Source organism: Anoplolepis gracilipes, chromosome 9, assembly GCF_047496725.1.
Source record: "Anoplolepis gracilipes chromosome 9, ASM4749672v1, whole genome shotgun sequence".
In the NCBI taxonomy this organism is placed as follows: Eukaryota; Metazoa; Arthropoda; class Insecta; order Hymenoptera; family Formicidae; genus Anoplolepis; species Anoplolepis gracilipes.
In genome coordinates, this window is record NC_132978.1 from 5,359,798 (window position 1) to 5,383,622 (window position 23,825).

Sequence of the window (23,825 nt, forward strand, 5' to 3'; positions counted from 1 at the left end):
TATGCATGTGATCGCTATTGATTTTTATCGTTTTCGAGACTATACGTAGTCTATCTGTTTACATCAGTTACAGGCACCGAGAGGATAATTTTTATCATACCTTTGCAGTGACACTCGCAGCATCCACTACATCTGACATAAATAAATGTTTTACACACGAGAGTTCTCGTAGAATATACCAGAATTTAGCAAAGTTTCAGGAATGACGTAACGGTGAATATTATGGACATACTTAAACAGCACGCTTATATATTCGCTAAACGTTCGATAAAGTTACGTTATTCTGAACCTTAACTAAAATTTCGATGAAAGTTATTGACATATTACGTATGTTCATGAAACTTTAACCGAATTTCTGTGTACTTGTGTTCCGCTAGAACTTAAACATATAACTCGTGTTCCGAATTAACTTAAATGGTTCAAAATCCTTAGAAAATGTAAGAATTGAAAAAATATAAAACAGCATTTTAATGTAGAATATTTGCGTATTATTTAGTAGAAATCTCAAAATGTACGCTATAAGAATTAAAAAATCATTTAAGAAATCACAAATGCATTTTTTTTTACATTTTTATAAAACATTTGCATATTTACTCTAATAGAAATCTAATCTATTCTAATGGAAATATAATAGAAATCTCCAAGTGTATATAATAATAGTTGTTTGAAAAATTAAAAAAATGGCATTTTTTTAATGTGCATATTCTAGTAAAAAATCTAAAAATCTAAAAATATATTTTATTTTGAACGTTATTAAATGTTTGCATAAGGGTTTGTCAAGTTGGATTGTCATGTAAATTTCAACTAGCAAGGTAAAAAACGATTTGCTCAGTGTAAACTTTAAAAAGATTCTTACTTGCGATAGTCCAATTTGGCAAATTCTCTCATCTACACATTGCAATCTCGAAAATCTTGAAGACACGAGCAAAATTGCATATGCAAAAATTTAATTAGCATATTTTCTCTTTATGTAAATATGAAAAAAATTAACTAACTTGTAAGTTTATGATGCAATTGCGCAATTATGCGAATAAAATTATTTCCTATAATTCCTGTTTCTATTAGATTTGCTCCGAACACCAATTACAACTCGAGAGACTATAGCATAGCAATGAGATTTCTTGGTTCTTTAAAGTAATGAACATGCGAAGAAGATACGTTCTTTACTTCAACAGTTCTCCAAGAGCAATTATGGAAACTAGAAATTTCACTGCAACTATGTAGCAAAATAACAATGAGAGAGATAAGAAAGAGTGACAAAACTAGAGAGAAATTTATTTCACTGAAATATAAAAAAACGCAAAACAGTTACTTAATACAATTGAAACGCTAGTTTCAATGGAATTATTTCGGAATTTACTTAATAATAGTCATTTTTTTTTTGGAATTATTTCGGAATTTACTTAATAATAGTCATTAAAAACTAGATGTCAAGATTTTTGAGAAATTAAATGATGCGAAAAATCCATAAATAATGTTCAAGTTTAATGTAAGAAGTCTGCGAGTACCATGATTCGTCTGGAAGAATATTAATATCAATCACTATAATCACGCTTAAAGTGACAGTAATAATTTACAAGAAAATTCTGCAATAAGTTAAGATAAGAAACCGCCAAAGTAAGAATGACAAACAGCTTCAAGTCGTGCAAGAAATTAAGATAACCCACGCTGCAAAAGGTATAATTATATTTTCTTGATGCTGAAAGATATAAAATTAGACGAATAAAAACAATCCTTTAGAGATAAAACAATTTCTTGAACTGTCTCGAATAATACTTTGAACCTCGTGAAATGGTATTTCTTCTACGAAATTAATTTTTCTCCTTACATTCTCGAGAAAATTTTACAATCTATTTTTTCGCATTAATTTATAGACTAATAAACTATTATTACTAATTTTTTATGCTTAATGTTAATTTCAAAGTATATTAGAAAAAAATTTTAAATAACTTTATTTTTGAAGGGATATCTTTTTATATTTTAAAATGTTTTTTTATTATTTTTTAGTTTTTCGATTGTAATAAAAAAATTATCTTTTTTTTATCTTTTTTAAAATTATCTTCTTGTTGCATTTGCAATATGACATTTCTTTGATTCTTGTGTTATAAAACATTTCATTGTTATCAAATATCGTCTCATATTCAATTCGTTTTTGACAATTTCTCATCTCGCGATGATATCTAATAAAGTAAAGGTGAACGTGACAGAGCAGATACTTATTTATCTTCGCGTTTTCTATAATACGAAAGCGATCTAATAAAGGTATAGGAGTATAGGTGTTGATTGTGATGCTGATATGTGATGTGTGCGCTTAACCTCGAAGTTACGGGCATGTATTGTTACATAGAGCAGAGGAGCAGTAGTCGTGCAAGCATTGTCGTCTTTCATCTACAGATCAGAGGTTTGGCAAGCCAATGTGATTGATGACAATTATTCCAGGTTTGAGGCGCGCGCAGTTTTCATGAGATTTTTGCAAGCAGAAAGCATAAATGAGAATGAGATTTATCGCAGATTAATAAATATTTATAGCCAGTTTTAAGCGAAAAAGAAGAGTTACATGTGATGTAATAAATTCAAAGATGATCGATAAATCTCACACTTTGATTCACGCTTTCTCTGCTTCTAAAATTCTGATATCTGCGCGTGCATCGAACTTGGAATAATTTTCAATCGCACTGGTTTTTTTCGTTCGCTTGTCAAATCCGATCTATAAACAGACAACAATGCTTGCACGGCTACTGCTCCTCTCCTCCATGTAACAATACACGTTCGTAACTTCGAGGTTGCGCGCATAGATCACATGTAATCAACATCTGCACTATTATTGGACTGTCTACGTCTACATACATAGCTTTGCGCAAGTGTAATAATAACACTATCGCTTACAATTGTTCGAACACTAGTATGTGCGATTGTATTAAATATTTCTGTGATAATGTACAAAACATCATAGAGCGGCATAATAGATGTTGCGGTGTAAACGCAATGTGAAAAAAAAAACTCATTAAGAGAAGAGAGAAATTGCTACAAAAATTTGCTATAAATATAATAAAATCCAGATGTACGATATAACTTGTCTTGTTTTTCTTAAAAATAACCTCATTACACTTCTGCCGCTTCTTCCTAATGTTTTCATATTTCTCCGGTCTAATTAATTCCAGAAAAACGCCATAAAAATTTAACATCTGAAAATGTGGAAACGCTGAAAAAGTTTCTTCTAACAACGATATTTTATTACAGTCATAAGACAATTCTAAATAAATGTACATAATTTGAAAAATCTTTATGAAGAAAGGAATCGATATAAAAACATGTTTCCAAAACAGATCTATTATAAATTAGCGAGCATAATCACCGTGATTCAAAAATTCAATTATGCAATTATATAGAGCACAATCGAATAAAACGTAATTTCTTCAAGAGTATACCCGTGAAAATAATCAAATTTTTTTTAATACGTAGACACAGTAGAATTACACGATATGAAAATAAAACTCAAATAAAGAAAAAGAGAAATTAATCTGTTTTCTTTTTACATATTTATCTTTTATAGATCGCATATATTTTCGTTTAATAAAAAAATTAGTTAAATTTAATTTTTTAATTTAACTCCTTTTTACAATTTTGTTCTAAACGCAGAAAAGATAACATAGCTAAAAAGGAACGATATAATTTAAACAGAAAGTTTGTTGGTTTTTTGTTTCGGTGAGCCCGTCAAATATGACAAATTTCAGATTATTAGAAAATTTAGACAAACACGATAAATTTTCTTGGTACAAAATGTAACCTATGTTACGAGATGCGTAACAAATGTATTCCGAACAACATTTTGTCGGTCGAGTGTATCGAAATGTTGCGCGAGTAATTTCCGGCGATGAGGTGAAATGATAGATGTGTCTTTTACACAATTTTTCGCTTGCCTGAAAGAAGTGATCATCTTCGTTATAGCGGAACCTCTTACGACCATCATAAAATATTTATTACCAACAGAGATCGCGCAGTTAACTGGACCGAAACGTTTAAAATGGGTGAGGAGTAGGTGATTTATAATGAAACGATCCATGAAAATGGTCTGTTTGATCGATCCCGCTTTCTCTTTGCAGGCGAAACATTCTTTAGAATCTTCTCTATCCTATCTCTTGTAAAATCTTCTTACGTAGCATGAATAAAGACAAAAATGAAGAAACGTTAATTCGGCACTATTATCATTATCGTTATCGTGGTAAGCATTAATCATACGACTATTATAAAGAAATAAGGACAATGCAAAGAAATAAAGGACCCATCTGACAATGAAATGTTATAAATTATAAATACTTGCATTGCATATTCCAGTGTGCTTAACGATTCCCGTTTTTGCCCGTATTCATCCATTGTGACACATAGCATCTATAAGAGAATTATAAATTCACTCTCGCGGCAAGTCATCCCTGATAACACTTAATGGTCAGCAAACCAAAGCAGCAAATTAATGATACATTTTATTGATTAATAACCTTGATAATCTTGAATTATATAAAAATTAGAATTTTGTACAATTACCCAGCAGTTTGAGCTAATACGATGAATACTTACCGAGTTGGCTGGCTAATTTATCAAAATTGAAATTCTATTGTACATTATATATAGTTTGCGAAAATCGATTTCAGAATCTATCAATGAGTATGTAAATCTCTTGTGACGGTCCATAATGCAGGCATTTTGCACGTAAAATATGGCGCATTTATGCACATATTGTATCACATTCTTTCGGTTCACAGATTAGAATACACATTGTATTCTATCGATCGTTGGTGTTATGAAGATAAAAAAAAATGACGCACTGCAGGTGCGTCATTTTTCATATATACGTAAAAAGCCGGGCATGCAACGCATGTAATTACAGGCTTCAGATGCGATTTTTGTAAAAACAGAAACTTTTTCAAATTAAACAACGTCTTTTGTTTATGTAACAATCTACTTTTTCTCAATCCAGATTTTGCCTGTTAAATTACAAAATCAATTTGCATTTAAATAAATATTTTAATGTTGAGCTGCAGGATATATTTAGGTAATAATTAACAGTATTGCACATAGAATCCATCAGTCTTATCAACTTGAGATAAACTTTCAACATAACGGTACAGTTAAGCAAGTCTGGATGTTATTTTAATATCCATAATAAAAGAAATAAAAGGGGAAAAAGAAACATATATCATTTGAATTTTTCCTTATATTCATATATATACATATACAACAATATTTTTACGTTGAATCCAACCTTTCCACTCTTTCTTTAAATTGCCCGTAAAGTACGAGATTTGTCTTGATAAATCCATTTAAAAAAAATAATAAATCTGCTAAAAGACGTAAGCAATTGAAAATAGCATTATGGGCATTTTGAACAAATAAAAAATTGCGAAACACTATCTTTCATGTAGTATTATATAAAGTTTTTTATATTTTTTATAACACCCCATTTCCACTTTTACTTTGTGAGAAATGGCAATTGGATTTTATCCACTTCACCAGTCAAAGCATAAGTCACGATATAGCAATCACATGTTATTGATCTTTCGCAGTTCACGCTTTACTTTTACTTATTTGGCACAATATTTCTACTACTGGACTCCTACGTCAGAACAACGAAATTGCCTCCTACAAGAAGCACATATTGCTCTTGCCATTACTATCAAGTGCATTTACCGGAAGAGGCAATGGGATGGCGGGTACGCGACGGAAGAATGTCCTATCTTTCAAAAGACATCTTGAAACATCATCGGAAGCATGTGATTCGTTTTACGATTGATAAAAAGCTCGGTAACAGCGAAAAATATCCATGGAGAATTGATAGCTAACTGCCCTTCTACTTTGATACTGTACAAAATCATCGCATTCAATACCAATTTTCGTGTATTTTCTAGACTAAGAGCTCCCAAATAAGATTTAATATTTTTTGGCTTGACGGGAATAAAATTAGAATATTTTTCGCGTTGAAGTGACTTCACTATTAATCAATAGAAATGGCTTTTGTGGCGCAAGATGTTCAATTTCCAGATTGAAGCTGATATTCCAGACACGTGCGACAGGATCATATGGTAAACCCGAAATATTGACGACTCGATTAAAGGTGAAAGCCGCCATACAGTTTCCTTCCATTAATTTTATTTGAGGCATATTTTTTTGAATAATCGGACTGTGAAAAAAAATTATTTGAGATTCACTGCGTGTATTTCTAATAACAAAAAGCCATGATAAAAAATGTTAATCCACACTCTTTTAATGCAATATTTATATTTTTTATTTTCATTTTATTTATAAACTTTTAAAAATATAAATTTTAGATACATGTTTAGTTTATCTACATATAATAGATTGAATTGTAATTTGCAGTAGAGTTACAAAAAAAATTGTACATTTTACAGTGTGAATGAGAAAGTAATATATTTAAATTGTCTCGGCGATCTCGTGAAATTTCTTGTATAATGTACAACTCAAAAGAAGAATATTCACTTGAAATGAGCGGTTTAAAGATGAATGGAAAAATCGGTCGCGCATGTAATACAAATATTTCTCCGAAGGGAAAAGTGTTATTTAAATGGATAAGAAATTCGAATCTGGTCGTTTGTTTTTTTCAAAGGATAAAAACCGCATGAAAAGCGAACGTATAGATCGACAAACAAAATCACGACAATGTGCTCTGACAGTTTCAAATCAAGGCAGTAATTTTATATCAAAAATTGAAATTCGCTGGAACTCGTGCTATCTTAATAAATTATATATATGATTATGGTGATGATGATGACTTTATTTAGACTGAGTTTCAGCGAGTTTTAATTCTTGACATAACTTATATATAACATTGAAATTTAATATATATATATATATATATATATATATATATATACATATATATAAATTTAATTTTAAGTTAATATAGATTAATAATACATATTATTAATACTAATTTATAATACATAGTATTAATTGAAAGTAATCTATCGAGTTTTATTACGAAAATGATACAATTTTTAAAAAAGTGAAAAAATTCTTTACATTAAAATCTATGACAATGACTTAAACTATGTTTATGTTTTTTCGCGATAAATAGTAAAAGTAAAATAAAATATAAAGCACATAAAATTATTAAAAATCCTACATAATTTAAATCAAATTTTTTCTAATTATATTTTCAAAGTAAGCCATCATTAGTTCGAACTATTATGACGTTAAGTGAATTTATTAGTAACGATAAAAGCGCAATAATAGAGTAAAATGGAACATCTCGGTTTTACCGTTTGTGGGCTTACCCACCAAATGGACCTTTAAATAAATATATGTATTTAATTAGATCCACGCGAGAATAAAATTCCTCTCTCTTTAAAATATGGAACAAATAATAATTAAAAACAAATAATTTTTTTAAAAATCCCGACTTTTTTATAAAAAACTAACACGCAACACTTTATCCCGATAATACTCTATTCGAACTAATCTATTATTGCATCCAACGATACGCGATGCATGTGGGAAGAGAATAAATACGAGGGCGGAAAGGAGGAGCGAAATATTGTTAGAATATATTTAGTTAGTTAAATATTCGTGGCGCGTTCGAGCATTGTAATTGAGAATTAATATTTCCGCAAAACTTATTTCTCTCTCTCTCTCTCTTTTGTGTGCAGTTGGTTACGCTCCACGAATTCATGATGTTTCGAGCAGGGATTTCAAGATTCAGATTTACATAGTTACACTTGCTTTTATACGCATTATTAAACTTTCTTAATGTTCAAATTTATACATACGTGAGTTTTGTGCGTAATAGCCATTTGAGAACTTTTGTTTATGGCATATTTGAATATTTTAATACGACGATGTTACAATTTTAATATATTATTGAGCGCAAGAAATCATTTAACATCCAAATAAAATAAAAAAATCAAATATATGCTGTATCCTAGCAATTGGATCAAAGATGAGTAAAACTATAGTGTATACTGTGTGTATGGATTTTTCCTTTGACTGTTAAAATATTTTTTGAAGAACATTTTTCTCGCATTTTTAATATTTCTAGTATAATTTTACAAGTTATTAAAGATGAAGCATTTCACACAAAGAATAAAATATTTTTCTCAAAAAAGCATTTTATTTACATGTAAAAAATAATATATTTTTTTTAGTAAAATAAAATTTTATTTATTTTGAGAGTTTAGATATTTTTTGTAAAGTATAAATGATATTGAAAAGAGAAAGAGATATTTAATATAACAATTCAATATGTGTAATATTATATGTATGTAAGATAATTATATGTAGTATGTGTGAAAATAAATTATTAAAAAATTATAAAAAAATAAATTATAAAAAGATAAATTATAAAAAATAAATTATAAAAAAATTGAAATTTCTTTTACCATATTTAACATTAAAACAACAAAACATTTTAATAATAATACATAAAATTGACATAAAAAATTAATATTTCTAAAATTTGATTAATAATTTCTAATCATAAATGATAAAAAATACTAATAATGATAAAAGAATTCTCACATACACAGCTTTTTGTCATTTTCATATAACTTTTGTATATTATAAATATAATATTTTTTCATAAAATGTGCTCACAAAAAATACCACGTGTGTCTAAAAGTATTGTCGGATGTAAAAATTTATCGAATGTAAAAATTATGATGCGTCATATGTCGGACAAACTAGTAGAAAGTTAACCACTAGAATCACAGAGCATAAAAAGCATATTAACAGAAATATTATCAATAAGTCCATCATAACCGACCATAGATGCAACTATAATCATAATTTTTTTAATTGGGACGACGTCAAGATTTTTTTAATTTTTTTAATTGGAATGACGTCAAGATATTATATAAAGAAACTCATTACAGTAAAAGATTGATCTCACAAATGATACATATCAAAAGACAACAAAACAGCCTGATAACTGACACCATATAAACTGATACCATATAAACTGACACCAAATGTTTACCTGAGATCTATATAACAACTTAACTATAATAAACTTCCAAAACAAAACCCTAAATATCATACACATAATCATATATAACATTATTCAGTTTTTTTCTCGTCACTTGTAATTTAACCGTGGTAACGCATAGAAGATTTTTTCCCGTCTTTATATTCTCATATACGCTTAACAATACCTGTACGCCAAAATTAATGTAAGCATAATCATATAAACTATTTATTTGTATTTCCCTTTTATCTATTAATAGTTTAATCAATGTACAATGCCTCAATTTTATATATTTATTTAAAGACTTTTTGATTACGCTTATTTATTAATACATATATATAAATATTACTCGTACCACAATTTATAACGTAATATTCAGACTCATATACGGAAAACATTCACTGTTAATTTAGACAATCAACGATATTTTTCAGATAAAAAATGGTGAAATAATTATCACACATAACAGACACCTCCTAACTGACAAATTAGCGACGAATATTCAGAGAATTATGTCGGCAATTAACATAATGCGAATTAATTATTATATGCGTTATTATTTTCCATTTTTCATATTTTATATTTTATTTCTTAACTACTCTATAATGTCGAACTTTATAATTGTTAAACGAATACTTATAACTTGCGATATTCATTTGTGTTATTGTTTTTAATATATTTGTCATCGCGCTGAAGAAGGCTCGAAAAATCAAGCCGAAACGTCCGCCTTTCATCATTAAACATTGTTAAGTATTTTATAACCCATTGGGTTTTGTAATAGAATATTGTTTTAAATGTTGTTTTAATATATACTCAAAAAAATATTTTCCTAATGTAGATAGATTTCTAGATGTCTCAATTAAAATTTATTGCTACTTTTTGTATTTGTTAGAATATTGTTTGTCACGTATAGGATTTATAGCAGCAATATTCTAGCAATACCTGTAGAAAATTTAGATCCCATTGCCAAATATTAATCACAAATATAATTGTCCTTGACAATAGGCCTTAAAGATAAACATCACAGAAAAATTTTCTGTCTAAATTACACTAATAATACAGATATAAATTCTGTCTCCGTCATTTAAATTGATTAAGTGCAAAATATATGCAGTATCACAGTATTTACTAATAATTTATCTGTTTCATTAATTTTTTACACCTAGAAAATTTTTGTTCAAGTTGCAAGATCATTTTTTTGAGTGTACTACTCATTTATTTGATTTACAACTATACTAGCTCTTTAAGCTTTTTACATCCTACACAATGTTATAAAAGTATTGTATAATACTTTAAAATAAAGTATAGTACTTAATATAAAATATAGTTTACACAATTAATTACCACATTTTCATAATTAAGGCGTACATTTGATGTGCCATGGGAAGATCTCCGGTTACGTCTAAGTTATTCCAAAGTCACTAAACCCGCGGCTCTGGTATCATGTATAGGTCTAAACTTCATATCTACATACTGATATAAATTCATCAAATGACGCCCTTATTAATGGATTGTAATGGGTACAAACACATACGTTGCTTGTATGAAAGACAAAATGTCGGTCATATCTGTGAAATCATTCCAGCAATAAACATTATGAAATATAATGTACAATTGCATCTACAACACGTGTGTAGTTTAGTAATTATATGTAAGCTATTTGAGTACAACGATAAAACGTGGACTCTGTACGCAGGAATGAGAAATGTCTTCCAACAAATAAAATATAACATATAATGTGTCTAGCAAAACTGTTCAAACAAATTATATTGTAAAAATAAAATAACGTAAAGCGAAAAGCTGAAATTTGCTTCATAAAATTAAGAACTTTTATATGGAACAATACAAACAAATATGATTTGTTATATACGGAATATATTTTACTTTATTTGCTAATTAAGAGTTGTAACAATTTTTATGTAACATAAAATTGCATCAGATTATTATAATTCTCCATTTTTGTGGCAACTTTGTACAGAATTGAATACTATCAGCTATTATTAAAAATAATCTAAAAAGTAAAATAATTTATTAAGATATTTTTAACGGATTGTGTATCGGTTTCTGCCACGAATTAAACTTTGGATTTTATAATAAATGAAATGGGTCTGCAGTAGATGGCACAGTCAGGATACTTTTAGTGTTTTATGAAAAACGGAAATTAATATGTTTAATCTTTTAGAAATTATATATATATAATCTTTTAAAAATTAATCTCTTAAAAGAAATTTAGTGAATTTTGTGCCAAATGGATGCTAGTAAAAAAATTCATAATGGGCAGATAAAATTCTTTTTTTAATTTGTATCTCTAAATCATTTTTATTTAACTAGAAATTACACACTAACATGTTTTATCAAACATTCAATGTGATTTCGACGAAAAAAAATAAAACTTTCAGAAAAGTTATATTACATACAGGGATTGTGTGCGTGAGTGATACACCATTCTACATATTTACATTAAACTTGAAGTATAAAAAGTTATGTATGTAAATCTAGTTTAAAGTTTTCACACTTTTATCGAATCGAACACGTAAATAAAAGATTATATCAAAATGTATCTCTATAATGTAATCTATATAATGATGTGTCAGGTGGCCCGTTATTCGTGACTTAAATAAGAAAAATAAGAAGATTAGAAAATTTTCTGGTAAAAAAATAAGCTGAAATACAAAATACAAAATTTATTATTTGAAATTTTAAAATCAAGAAAAACTCGATTTTAAAAATTCAGAAATTTTTCATTTAGATTTTAGTTTAATTAAAAATATTTTTATATTAGTATTTTTAAAAATATTTTTTATATTGTACTTTGAGAGAATTTAGATAACTTTTAACTATCTTGCGAGATGTAATTATGCAATCTATTTTTATTATTATAACTATTAAATTATTATTATAACTATTATTAAGTTATTATTATAACTATTAAATTATATGATTAACAATATATTTTTTAAAAATAATTTATTTTTGAAATAAATAAATTATTTTTTATATAAAAAATCAAATCACTTTCACTAAGCGAAAAAATCATTGATATGACCTAATGAAAGCTATGCAAATGATAAAGGGAGAAATACTATCAATATTTCTTAATTGTCAATCTCAATTTTCTGATGAATCAATTTTCTATGAAAATTTCCTGTGAATTGTATTGCATGTTTTCGATTTATTGCTTTTCTGTGTAGGTTTACTCCTCAATTGTACCACTAATAATAAACCATTGTGTATAAAATTTTTTTGGGTAAATTTAATTGTCATCCGATTAAACTAAATGGTTTAATATTCCATCTGACTAGAGGATTATTACAAATTATCGCCACGTCGTTTAAAACAATATGCGTCGAATATTTGGAATATTTTGCATACATCGACGATTAGCAAGATCCTATTGGACGAGTGGCGCAACGTACTCTCTCGAGGGGGTTGAAGTTAAGGGTTGGATGCGTAGTGGATGGGCGCGTGGTCCGACAACGAAGGCCGGAGCGCTCCGAGGGCGTCACTTGTCCACAGTCTGTTGAGAAGAGCACTTTTCATCTCGCGTATCTCGCGGCTATTTTCTTTGCGGTAAAATAAACGAGTTTGCTCCGGATAAAATCTCTATAAAATGTTCGCGCGATTAAGATCAGTTTTTAGCGAGGATTATCCTTTTAACAGAGAAAATGAATTGCTTCGTAGTGTTTCAACGTTCGCGCGATATTCGAATCGATGTGTCAGAAACCGAGGAACGTGTTAAGTTTCTGTGCGCATTATTTGAGATGAGAATTTTATCTAATGGAAAATAATAATTATTGAGAAAAAAAGGAACTAGTTACCATATCCAGGATAATTTTGCGGAATCGCGAGATATGATGAATGGATAACTCGATCGATACAACAACCGGCGACACTACTGATGGGAAAAAGCAATCAATCAGACTGATGAAACGCGCAAAGTATGGAATTTTCGGGCCGATATATTTTAATCATCGACAATATCACGGAGTTGATGAATCTGAGCGAGTCCGATTACGTAAGATTGATCTTGGGCCCGAAATATCTGCCGCTGCAACTCGTCTTACCGATCACCCTCGTCTACGTCATGATCTTCGTGACCGGAGTATTCGGCAACGTGGTCACCTGCATCGTCATCAGACGAAATCCCGTCATGCAAACCGCCACCAATTACTATCTGTTCAATCTAGCAATATCTGACCTGCTTCTTTTAATTCTTGGTGAGTCCTATACAAGTTTATCAGCTTTGTCTTGCTTTTAAATCTCTCTTTCTCTCTTGTTAGACTAAATTTTTTTAAATTTTAAATAAAGATGTAGTTTGTCTCTCTTTGAGATTTTTAATGCATTTTTAGTCTTTTATAAAAAATATGGAATAAAAATCTTTCCTTTATGACTATGCATACTGTGAAAAATAATTTCATTATTTAATATATAATTTAAAAAATATATAAACGTATAATATATTAGACAATTTATGAATTATTACTGGATTTAAAAAAAAGCATATTACAGATTAAAAATTATGTAAGAGATAAAAAAATATTAAGACATATTTGACATTTGTTTGTATTATACGATAAAAATTTGTTTTTTCTTCTCTTTATGATACAATTTAATAAGTTATTCAGCAATTTTATGTTTATCTTTTTTTCTCAAAAGTTGCTGTGCTTATTTATGATCCATAAATTAGTATAAGTTACTCAAAAGAGAAATTATGTGTTGAGAATTTTTCTTTTCTTCTGAAAAATTTACTATAACTTTTAATATGTTATAAAATAATGCAATCTTTTATATTTACCTAACGAAATGTCTGAAATTTTTTCTTACAAATTTATTCTTTGCAGCTTAGTCTTAAATTATTCGAGTGCTCGATTCGTTGAAAAATCTTTACTTTGCGTCTAGCTTATCTCATTTTATTTTACTTGACCGTATCTACGGCAAAAATAATACCTAAAAACGTGATTGGTATTTCAAATCGATACGCAGATGGTCTGCTTTCAATCAAATTTTCTAATGCATTGGTCTCGCCCCAGCTATTTCGTTGTTTCGAAAATTTGGGTGAAATTTGGAATTTACTATTATTTATATATTATTATAAGCCGATTCTGTTATCATTTTCAATTAATTAGCCATAAGCTTTGCATCAGAGTGGAATAATTATTTGCCAATTTAATTAGCGAAATTACATCAAGCGTTACCGAATTTTCGATAAAGCACATAGATAAACATATATTGTATACGTAAACTGTTAATAATAATTATTTTGTGAAAAAAGTTTGCTTTATGACGTAATCTATTTGATTTTAGATTAATTCACTCTTATTTGCGTCGCTTTGATCGGCATAATTATATGCATAATGAGCTCGGTTTAGCCAGCAATGATTAATTTAATCAGCTATTGAGATTATTGCGATCGACAAGCCTTGGGCAGACTAAAGAATAGATACAAACATAATACATAGGACTAGTGCAACAAAGTTACTGTAACCTAACTATTGTATTGTCTCATCGTGCGAATGATAATAATCATGATGAATCCCACATGTACATAATAATGAAGGTGCACTGCGTCCTATTCATTATATGTTAATTGTACGACTGAGTGTGTGTTACATACTAAGGATAAATTTTGATACTTTGAAATCAACGTAAAAATTAAATGGGAAGATTTGTATCTCCAATACTTTTGCACGGAAAGCGATAAATTATATCATATTTTAGAAAATTCAGAGATATTTTTCTTAAGTTTATTATCAGAGATATTTATTTGATTTCTTATGTTTTCTTTTGCATCAAATATACGCATAAATATAATTTTTAGATTTGTATTTTTCTCGACTTAATATTTATTCATATTCCGACAGTATAAACATAAACATCCTAAATCATAGACATTTACTACTATCAGTAATTGACAGATACTTTTGTTAAAAAATGAACAATAATATATTTTTTTATTATCATTCTTACGGCGAGAATCTCTTGTAATTAATCAAAGAGTATTTTCCTCATGTGTATAAGAGAGAAAACTTATAAGACACTTCTAGCAGACAATCTTAGACGCCAGCATCAGTCACCGGCCTCTTTTCACTATAAATAAGTCTCGCAAGCACAATCTTCGGTCAAATGCCTCTGTTTTGCTCTTATATTCTCCACGACTGCGAGGCGCGCCGTCTTAAATACTCCATCTGTCAAGATTACATGCCATTAACGATGAACAATCCAGATTGCTTAGATTATTTCATCACTTAATGAATACATAAATATAGCGAAAGAATATTATTTTTATCCTACGATTTTTTAATCTCCGAAATAAATAAGAATACATGAACATAGACACACATGTATGCACACAGTACTGACAGAAATTGGTTTTATGTATCTTCTGATTTTGGAAAAAAATTTGCTTTTTTTTGATTTGTCAATTGAACATCTTTGTTACATTAGTGTACTGATATTTGTATTGAATAAATTAGTATATCATTGTAAAATATATTACACAAATTGCATTATTTCTATTTTTTCCATATAAATCCTAGCCAATATTTTTACTTTGTAAAGTCTAACACTGTAATATATTCAAAAAATTAATGGATTCTATCTGTCAGGCTTATAAGTGATTGAAAATCAAGCACTTTAATATTGCAAGATTATTATTTAATGTTGACATACAAAAACGTTAGTGATATTCTACTTTGGCAAATCTGATTTCTAAAACGTATAATAATGATGATTGCAATGACATAATGAACGATTTCCTACGTGGAAATACATATATATATATATATATATATATTTATATATTTTAATACTACAATATATTCTATGATGAAGGATAAACAACAAGCGAAAGTTTGACATGTCAGTTTCAATAAGATCGATTAACCGAGATTAATCTTGATGAAGATTGATGAACATGCAGACATTACGAACTCATTGCTTGTAATGAATATTTCAATGCACACGCTTATAATGAATATTCCAGTGCAGTAAAAATAATATTATTTTTAACATTCTTCACAACTTGTTGATTTTAAAATATACATATATTGAAATATTTCTTTATCATTCTTTTATCATACAATCAACAGCGATATTTTTTTCTCATTATTACTATAGCTTAGTATCCGTCAGTAATATAATACGATAAAAACTCGAAGATAAGAAATAGGTATAAATAATCCTGATATATCACAGAATTAAAGTCACGCAGCCAATATCGAGCTCGAATTTTATTGCGTCCTTCGTTTTTTTCTCCATTTTTCTCGAGTGCCAAGCATTCTCTCCTGACAGATAGCAACCGCTTGAAGTTTCAAATATTATTCGAGACTGTGCAACCGATATACCTCACGACTGTTTTACTTGATATGCTATTCGTCTTCGTACTTTATGAATTTTTCAAATATGCAAGCACATTTTTCACATGACAAAGATATTAAAAAAATAAAAAAGAAACAAGTTTCTAAATTAAAAAAGTATTTAAATTTATATGAAACAAATAGAGATGTAAAAAAAGATTAAGCAATATAAAAAATTAAGTTATAAGGATAAGTTACCTAACATGATCACTTTAAATTATTCGTAAACTGTTCATACTGTTTGTTGTATGAAAAAATATTTTAGAAATCGTATAATATTAACGAGAACTTACAGAGCAGTAATAATCTAATTTTTATCGATCTATCTTTTTTTCATCAAGATATAAAGAAGATATAAGTTAGTTTAAATTTTTTAAAAGAAATTTTTTAAAAGGAACACATTTTACTTCAAAATTCGAAAGAGCATTGATTATAAAAGAATATTATATGGAATAAAAAATCAAAAATTACTTAGATATTATAAATTGTTAATAATGTTTGAAATGTTATCTATTACGTTCAATGCAAATGTGTAATCGATTAAAGAATGAAAACGATACACGTTGAAGTGCTTCAACATTATACGCTGTAATGATACGTTTTCGCATGCCTTTGACTGTCGTTGATGACTCATGATAAATTTAATTTTCATATTTGTTTTATTTACATATTATATATTATATATATATTTGTCAGATTTGTGCTGAGGCCAAAAATGTACTTACAAATCACAGAAAAACAAACTTAAAAAAATCAGCAAAAAATTCATTTTATCAGCCATGAAATTAATGTATCTAGTATGATAATTGATAATCAACTTGTATTTTATTAATAGATTATTAACACATATGTCATATTTTTTATCTGGAAAAAAATATAACTTTTATTAGAGAATCTATTTAATTAAACTCAACAATGTGATACATATCAGTACGATAGTTCTTCGCATTATGCACATGCACGTCATGTATTACAGAGAGAATTCCCTAATCGATGGATTGGACGTGTTGGACAAATTTCGTGGTCGGCTCATTCTCTGGATTTAACGCTATTTGATTACTTTTTCAGGTGGAAATTTAAAAAATAAAATTTATTGCTATCCACCAATGATAATTGAAGATATATTATGAAAATGTATTATTATAGACTGTAAAATATTAACTGCAAAAACATTTCAACTGTATCATTTATTTATTAACTGGCTACGCAATTGCATTGAATGCAATGGAGATTTCGAGTATTATTTACATATTATTTTTAAAATATCTTATTATTAATAATATTTAATTAGGTTTTTGACTAGATATATAAATATATATTTATTTACTTTTTGTCTTTTGGTTTTGAAAGCGGTTTTACGAAAACTCTATACATTATTTACAGTATAGAAATGTCGTGTACATAAAATATATATTTTGCATATAATAATGTCTTTTAGCCTAATTAATCTTTATCTATAATTAATAATTTCATTTAATAGCTAATTTTTTGTAATAATAATATTGATGTGTATGTGCGTGCGTGCACAAGATTTTTAAATTATTTTTACATTAACTTAGTTCTTTTCTAAATTTATTTTTTATATTTTCTTTGGTCTTTCTTGGAAAGAGAAATCTTTCCTTATCCTTACATTTTTCTTTATTCAGCTGATCCTTTCCCTTTCTCTTCCAAAACTTGATACATTTTTTTGTGTATTATTTCTCATCTCCACAATTTGTTATTAAATGTTTTAATGTTTTAATTTTACTCTCTGGCATATCATACACATATTTTTTTCCTGTCAATTTTTTTTCAAGACAAAATTTAGTACAAAATTCTTTATTTCTACAATCTCGCAATAATTTTTTAAAAATCTTTCTGACCTTTTTTTAAGTATTCTGGGTTCCATATCATACATATAACTATCTATACCTTATATTATATCTGGAATTCTAAATCTTATTCTGCTGTATATATTTTTGAGTATCATATATCTTTTAACTTATGTATCATTGAGATCCTTTTCCTTTTTATTATCTTAATCTTTTTTAACTATATATTCTATATATATTTTTTACTATATATTTTAATAATCTTTTACGTTTGAGGTCTTCTTTCAAATTTCTAAGTAAAATGTTACATGTTTTATTTAAATTACTGAAGATGACCATATTTCAATAAAAAACAATAAAAGAATCAAATTATTGCAATACAAAATTAGATTATTACGCTGTATTATATATTTCTTTTAATATTACGCGATTATACAACAAACATTTTATGAGTAAATTAAGATTATACAACAAACATTTTATGAGTAAATTAAGATATAGTCAAATTAAATGACAGATTTAAAAACCAGTCATATTATCTTATCAAGGCAAATCTTTAGCAATTTGTATAGATTCATGTATGATAAACAAGCGTGTTTGTCAAATAAGCTACGATTCGTGTTCAGCATCAAAATCGCCTACACTGATTTCTCTATCGTGTAGATTTAACAATTCATGGACCATCAAAATACCAAAAAAATAACCAAATAGCAGTTTTTTGAGGTTTTAACCATTCTCATTCATTACTTCATTCATTACTCGAAAACCTGACATGATAGAGTAATTTAAAAGCTAGACATTTTTAGCATCCAAAAATCTATAATAAATTGGTTCATTTGTCCTTGTAACTTTCAGATCAAATTTTGTAGGTCTATGCAATTTAGTATATATATATATATTATGCTTTTATATACTTAATGTTTTTAATAAATAATATAAAATATCAATCATAAAAATGTGCAATAAAATGGAGGTTTCTATTTAAAAAATTTTAATTTTTTACATGAATTTTTTACAAAATAAACCAAGATTAAAATAATACATTTATTAAATAGGACACATTATGTCTTATGACTTTTTTTATCTAAAACATTTTTTTTAATTTTAGTTTTTCAGAATATCGAAGAGTTTTTCTCCATCCAACATAATTTCTAAAAAAAAATATTTTTTATTAACTGTAAGTACAAGATTATAGAAAAGTTTTTTCTTTTATTTTTATTTAAATTATCCAAATTATCCAACTAAATAAATGAGAATAGATATGTGCGATGCACGATTAATAAAAAATAGTATACAAATAAAATAAAACTCATCCCAAGGTTGTTCCGTCCATAAATCTTTCCCTGCTCTCAATTTGTCAGGCAAGTTGCACTTGTATATTGCATTTACTCGCAAAAATATGGTTAATAAATTGTAAATTCTGTAATTGAAAAGAATAAAGAATAAAATACATATGTCACTTTGCTTGAAAATTATATTTTAAATCAATATTATATGGCACATAGAAAAGAGAAGAGTACTTATTTTTGATGTTAACAATAACATAGATAATCTAAAAAATAGAGGCCCATATCTCTCTCGCGTCCATATATAAAAATCGAGTTAACTTGTCAAATCATCATCCTAATATATATGTATGAGATACCAGAGAGTACAGGACCAAAATCACCACTATATAGGTGGCATATGGTTACTAGAGAAGATAAAAGAGGAGATTCTTTAGCAATGATTCTCTAACAGAATATTGATCGAACTCTAATCGATTTAACTTTTTTAACCTTTCCGCAAAGTAAAATTTATTTCACGTTGGTGTTTAAAGGTCATCTTCTTTTTTACTACCTACCTTTAATTTAAAAATACCGGGTAATGGAGAATTATGTATTTTGTTTCGCGAAAAGTTACATGAAACCAATGTAACGGTATATTTATAGACTTCGTTTTTTTACACCGAAAATACAGCAAAGTAGATTTCGCAAAAAATTGTAAATCCACAGTGAAACCATATAATTTTATAGATCTTATTTTACATCAAAAGTAATTCACATCCAGGTAATTCATTTTACGCGAAAAGTTGCCTTTTTTCTCATTTTGGATTAATGAAGACGAATTATAAATTTTTATAGAATTATTAGAGTTTCTCAAACTATAACATGTTTTTAATATTATATGAAGGTATGTATTTGTCTAATATAGATAATGTTAATATAGATAATATAAATATATAATAATAATAACTAAAATAAATAAAATATATAATAATATATAACATTAATATGTAATATTAATACATAATGTGTTTAGTAAATAATATTCATATAAACATATCTAATATTAAATTTTTTATTATTAGTTTACGTTCGAACTATTTGCATAATGAGCGACGGCTAAAATCTTATAACAAAATTACGACTTTCAATATGTTAAAATCATAATATAAATATATTTGAAAAGAATTAATATGAATTAAAATGGTTACATTACGTCGATACATGACGGCTTTCTCAATCAATCAATTGTTAATTGTAATGCGAGATAAAATATTTTTCTTGTTGAAATGCAAGAAAATATATATAATCCTTAAGAAAAGAAATATCATTTGTAAATATGTCTTAACAAAACGGTAATTCATAATTCTTATTTTAAATATTTTATGGCAAATATTTAATGTTTATGAAATATTTTAATATTTTATGAAATAATTTACAATTACTCGCGCGGCAAATATTCTGTTCTTTGCATTTCTAGCTCACATTCTAACAAGTCTTGTATATGTAAATGCGCTTTGAAAAATAAAATTGTTTTACGTATTATGTTTTATACGTGTGTGAGCGTAAAACTGCAAATAAAATTTAAACTAAAGAAAATTATTATTTTTCATGAAGTAAATCTCAAAAGTTTGAAAAGTGTTGTTAAATTTTTTATTACAGATTCATTTCTAGAGATATTTTAATTGGAATCACATTTAACATAAGAATTCTAAATATATTATTTTGTAACGTCTCGATGATATGCCGTAAATATAATCACAGCTAGTTGTTTTCTATGTACTTGTCGTGACCGCATCATTTGATGTCGAACAGATTAAAAAATCTCTGCTAAAAATTATATTAATCTTTAATTGTAAAATAATGTCATAAATCAATATTAATAATACTCTATATTTTTGCGCAATTATAATTATAAATTAATTATTTTTGTAGACTAATATATAAAATATTACATTTCTCTCTTTAAAATGTTTTCACTTTATAAACGTCAACAATAGAGACTACAATAAAGTAGTTAGAATTTGTATTAAGTGCGATATATTTGATATTACTCGCGTCGTGCTCAGCAGGCTAACTTAACGTAGCAAAACTTTTTTAATGACTCTGGAGATTGCAGTTAGAATGGATATCCTGAGATAAGTTTGCTATCGCGCAGATTAAGAATCGGGTCGTGCTTAATCCGTGTATCAGTGCGCTTTGAAAACTGCGAATACCACAGAGGGCAAAATGACGTCGTAGAAAATCACAACTACTTATCTAAATGCAAGAAGCTTGTCTCATATGAATACGTACACATATTGAATGTTTACAATCCTGATGAATGCTTTTCCGGTGTTATGTTTGATAAAGTGTTCCTGATATGCAAGATGTCTTAAACTATTCGCTCTCGTTTCCCTCGAAGAAATAATATTTTCCTATATATTTATTTTTAAAGTTTAATTCTTTAAAATTGTACATCTTGTGTATAAAAAATAGTTTTTAAGTTATGAGTTATTTAGAATAAAAACCGTATTTTTTAAACACAAAATTCTGTACTCTTATATTAATGGAAAAAAAAAAAGTTTTCGTCAATCTGTCACACGCCCTATATATTACGTTTCATCGTGTCTCTTCATCGATCATATATCAGATTGCCAATAAAATATGAGGAAAAAAACATCAAACGTTGAGCATGTATCTAACAAGCTATCCAAGTAGCACATATTCGTTTCAAAAACGAATGTTTATGCGAAACGTTTTAGAACCGGCTTTTAAAAACGTTTCTGATTGGTTAAAATGTCTACTTAAAAAATATTAAGAGAAACGTCATTTTCTAACTAAAAAAAACGTTTAAGAAACTGTCAAAATACGATTTTTTCCCTTTATTTGTGAAAAATTTGTTTATTCATAAATTCAATAAAATATTGCATATATGGATATAATCCATCTATGTTCATCATGTTCTGAATCTCTTGTCGAGATTACATCAGAAGTCAAACTGACAAAAAAGACATAATTTAAATTATATTTTTAGTACCTCTTTTTTTAGGCTTTATATACATGTTATGAAAACTTGAATATGAGTTATAGTTAAGTCTGAACACGCCACGGAGCGGCAAACAAAGGAACACGTATATTATAAAATAGATCTTTTTTGTCTTGTCGAAAAGATGAGCAAAAAGACATCTTTTCGTCGACTAAAATTAATTATAACTTTTAAAAGACATCTTTTAAAAAATAACTTTTTTGTAGGTAGAAAGATATTCTTTTAGACATCTTTTAGCCTTGTCAGAAAAATAATTTAAAAAAGACATCTTTTTGTCATCTTTTAATTTTCTGTGCTATCTGGGGATCGTCTTAATAATGTGTATATATATAATTTTGAATTAAAAAATTAATTTTTGTTCTATTTATAGAAACGTAAAAAATACGTTTCTTAAACCATGATTTTAAAAATGTCTCTGTTGAAACGTTTCTTATTGGTGCTTGACGGTTAAAAAATATTGGATACGTTTAGAAAACGTTTATAAAACGAACATGTGCTACCTGGGTACTTCCTCGAAAGAAAAAACTTCGATTTTGTGACGCAACTGCGATTTTGCACAAAGAATTTCTCCGATCGCGATAATATTTCATGTAATGAGAAAATATTTAAGATTAAAGAAATTAATTAAAAATTTAATTAAAAACGGAAAAGAAAGTAAGAAGAAGTTATTTGTTTTGTTAGTGAAATGCACAAGCATTGCATAATTAACGAATCCATAGTTTTCTCTTCTCTTTCACAATATTTCTCAAAAACAATATGAGCAGTGCGAAATAAAATGTCAAAAAGCTGCCAAATAAGTTTGTATTATCAAATTCGGAGATTACATTTATGTTTATATTATAACAAATTCTTGAACAATCAATTTTAAATTTCAAACTTCTCAAGTACAAATCTTACTCAATACAGATTAATAAAGGGCTATTATTAGCATGCCTATAATGAAAGCCAATGTATATGCAGGAACACGTTCTGTCGAGTGATTTGAGGATTCGTCACGTACTCGATATCAATAGTGAGTTATAATGAGTTTTGCGATCTTTGAAGTCGGACAAAATAATGGTTTCCATTATGTCAGAATTTCGATTAATTACGATTTATAGCGATTTTATAACATATCGAGATCCGATTGCACGGTCAAGTATCCCAAGTGACGAAATTCGATAAAACCAACAGACTCAATCTATATTTATTGGATTTCATCATTTTTTTTTCATTTTTGTAGTTCGATAAAATCTTTAGAGAAAGCTATGATATACATATATCACGAATCCTCGATTGAAAATAAATGTTGACGAATGTAAATTTTACATAAATAAAATATGGTTTAAAGTTAATTTCTCATTAAAAAGAAACAATATTATAATGTTATATATTACTGAAAATTGCAAAATG

At 27.5% G+C, this 23,825-nt stretch overlaps 1 protein-coding gene across 2 annotated transcripts in view; it reads left to right on the top strand.

Moving 5' to 3' along the window:
- Window positions 1-12,497: 12,497 nt before the first annotated feature.
- Window positions 12,498-23,825, top strand: part of LOC140669590 (neuropeptides capa receptor-like) — a 28,414-nt gene continuing 17,086 nt past the window's right edge. For both annotated transcript variants that reach the window (XM_072899584.1, XM_072899585.1), the window contains exon 1: window positions 12,498-13,191. In XM_072899584.1, the coding sequence (XP_072755685.1) occupies window positions 12,915-13,191 (277 nt within the window). In that variant the 5' untranslated portion in view covers window positions 12,498-12,914. The remainder of the gene's footprint in view (window positions 13,192-23,825) is intronic.